Here is a 2,323-nt window from a genome sequence, read left to right on the forward strand (position 1 = left end):
TTGTCCAACCTGACAGATGAGCGAGAGAAACTGATTTTGGCTGAGGAAGTTAATGCTGGAGAAATATCAGAAGACACATTCCAGATCCAATCACCTCTCATCACACAGGACTTAAAATCRGGGCCACTAAAATCTTAGTAAGTCAACATATTTGGACTGTTGTGACAGTAAAATGAGGTCTGAAACAGTAATGGTGATATCATCATTCCTGATCAGTGTGCTTGAGTTCATTCTCAATATGAGAGTATACGAAGTGCTTCCGCTTTTATTCTGACTAGATTATTACAAGCMAACGTCCTGCTTACCCCGCACGCCTCGCAGCAGTCCCCCAGCATCTTGTACCCTTTCAGGAGGTAATCTCCCATCAGCTTGCTGATCTTGTCCTGTCTCTCCCTGCGAGCCTGGATCACCTTCATCTCAGCTTCTGTTGGAGGCTCCCACTCAAAGTCTTCTTCATCTACAGGTCGGCAACAACAAGTGAAAACCAGCATCCGAGCAAACACACTGATAATCAGCTATGCTACATACACACACTTCTGTAATATCGTTACAAACATGCTACCCRTCTAATTGCTTATTACACATTGTAAAGCTTTCCGTTAATTTGTTTGAGTAAAGTTTTATTGATCTCTATTTGCTTGCTACGATAGTTGTCAGAAAATAATAACAAGCTAGCAGTCAAAGCAACCGGGGTAACGTCAGGATAACACGTACACGAAGCAGCTCAGACGATATAAGCTAACAGAAATAAGTGCTAAATACTATTATACATAAACTATACAAGTTGTTTCTTAAAACTTCCAAATTAGCAGACAGTTACGTTCACAAACCTCCATTCAAAGCCATGTTGCTTCACTGCTGCTACACGTTGTGAGTGATGTGTCTTCTTCGTGGCTGGTTAAAGTGTCAGGTGGCGTTTACCGCCCCCTGCCGGTGACACCTGTCAGCTTTTTCAAAACCTAAACGCAGACGGGATTTTTAAAGTGTTTTATCTTTGGACTTTTAAACTRCTGWTGAACAGCTAAGAACCCAGTCATTAAGAATGTCTAACAGAAACCTAAAGTTAAAGTTGTCTTCGAAAAAAGGGTTGGAGCACTCACTTATTGCAATTGTTGGAGGCCGTTCCAAAATCCAGACAAATCCAGGTGGCCTCTTCTTATATGGTCATCAGAGTTAGGAACTCATGCAAGAAAAACTTGTCATCAAAGGTTCAGATACTGCACTCCTATTCAAGCCGCTTGGAAACAACATTTACTCCTAATACATTTTAAACCCAAACCCAYCAGATGCTTACAGATGCTGTAAACTGCACAACGCTGTTTACAGGGCTTGAAATCTGAAAAAGTTCAAATAATTTTCAAATATTTGCAAGATACTATCCATTTAATTGCATTAAATGATTCCTACATTATTAAGAAAACAAACAGTATTAAAAYCAGGGCCATGTTAATAAGAATTAATGAGAAACTGAACTCTTGTTCTCAGAAAGCTGCTTGACATTATTCAGAACTGTGGATAGAGGCAACAAAAACATGGAGGCTTCAAAAGTGCAACATCTTCCATCATTAAGCGGCTACAAACAATATCAGCAAAGATTAAAGGGAAAAAACTTTTGATTTTAATATTTAAAATAAACAAGCAGACAAATAATTATACTTTGAAATCACCACTGCAACACAAAAGCATTTCTTTCCAAGTCATTTATTTTTCTGTATGGGTAAGTACAGTATATCACAGAGTTCAAAAGCACAGTGGTTTTATGGGCTTCAAACTGACATTTTATGGGAGAAAGAAAATTCCACTTATGTGAGGGTTTAAGTAAAGGTCTTGTGCATTATTTTTGTTTTAAACACCAACATTCTCTACAGCTACATGGCAATGCTCTCTCTACGTGAACAGGAACAACAAAAGATCTAACAGGGGATTGATGTTACATCTTATTTCCTTCTGTCCTGCATTGAAATGTTTTTCTCTTCACTTCCTGACACCAGCCAMAATCTTCTTCTTCTGTGTGTCATGTTACTTGCTTTGGTTGTCTTGTTGTCTTTCTGTGGGTGTCTTCTCAATCTGCAGTGTAACATCTTCTCTGTTTAGGATCAAGCACAAAATTTAAAAATCTTTAGTGAAGTGTTAGAGATTGAGTCATCCAACAGGGCTTTTTAGAAATGTTTATACAATCTTGAAATATTCATTTAGGGTTCATTTAAGGTTGAATCAAGGGGGCAGATATATGTATTTGTATTCTGCCCCAAGAGGTAATAATTTGTAGAGGAAACTTTCAATTAAAGCTGCAGGTTTTTTGGATTGTATTTTTACAGCTTTG

General features: G+C 38.1%; 2 protein-coding genes across 2 annotated transcripts in view; both read right to left on the bottom strand.

Moving 5' to 3' along the window:
* znrd2 (zinc ribbon domain containing 2) overlaps positions 1-942 on the bottom strand; it is a 6,388-nt gene extending 5,446 nt beyond the window's left edge. Inside the window, exons 1-2 of the mRNA XM_008427000.2 lie at positions 831-942; positions 306-457 (exon numbers count right to left, since the gene is read on the bottom strand). Of these exons, the coding sequence (XP_008425222.2) occupies positions 306-457; positions 831-846 (168 nt within the window). The 5' untranslated portion in view covers positions 847-942. The remainder of the gene's footprint in view (positions 1-305; positions 458-830) is intronic.
* A 743-nt stretch (positions 943-1,685) lies between these two features.
* LOC103475701 (arrestin-C-like) overlaps positions 1,686-2,323 on the bottom strand; it is a gene marked incomplete at its 5' end in the record, with an annotated part of 2,883 nt that continues 2,245 nt past the window's right edge. The window contains one exon of the mRNA XM_008427503.1: positions 1,686-2,086. The remainder of the gene's footprint in view (positions 2,087-2,323) is intronic.

The sequence above is a fragment of the Poecilia reticulata genome, linkage group LG14 (assembly GCF_000633615.1).
Source record: "Poecilia reticulata strain Guanapo linkage group LG14, Guppy_female_1.0+MT, whole genome shotgun sequence".
Taxonomy (NCBI): Eukaryota; Metazoa; Chordata; class Actinopteri; order Cyprinodontiformes; family Poeciliidae; genus Poecilia; species Poecilia reticulata.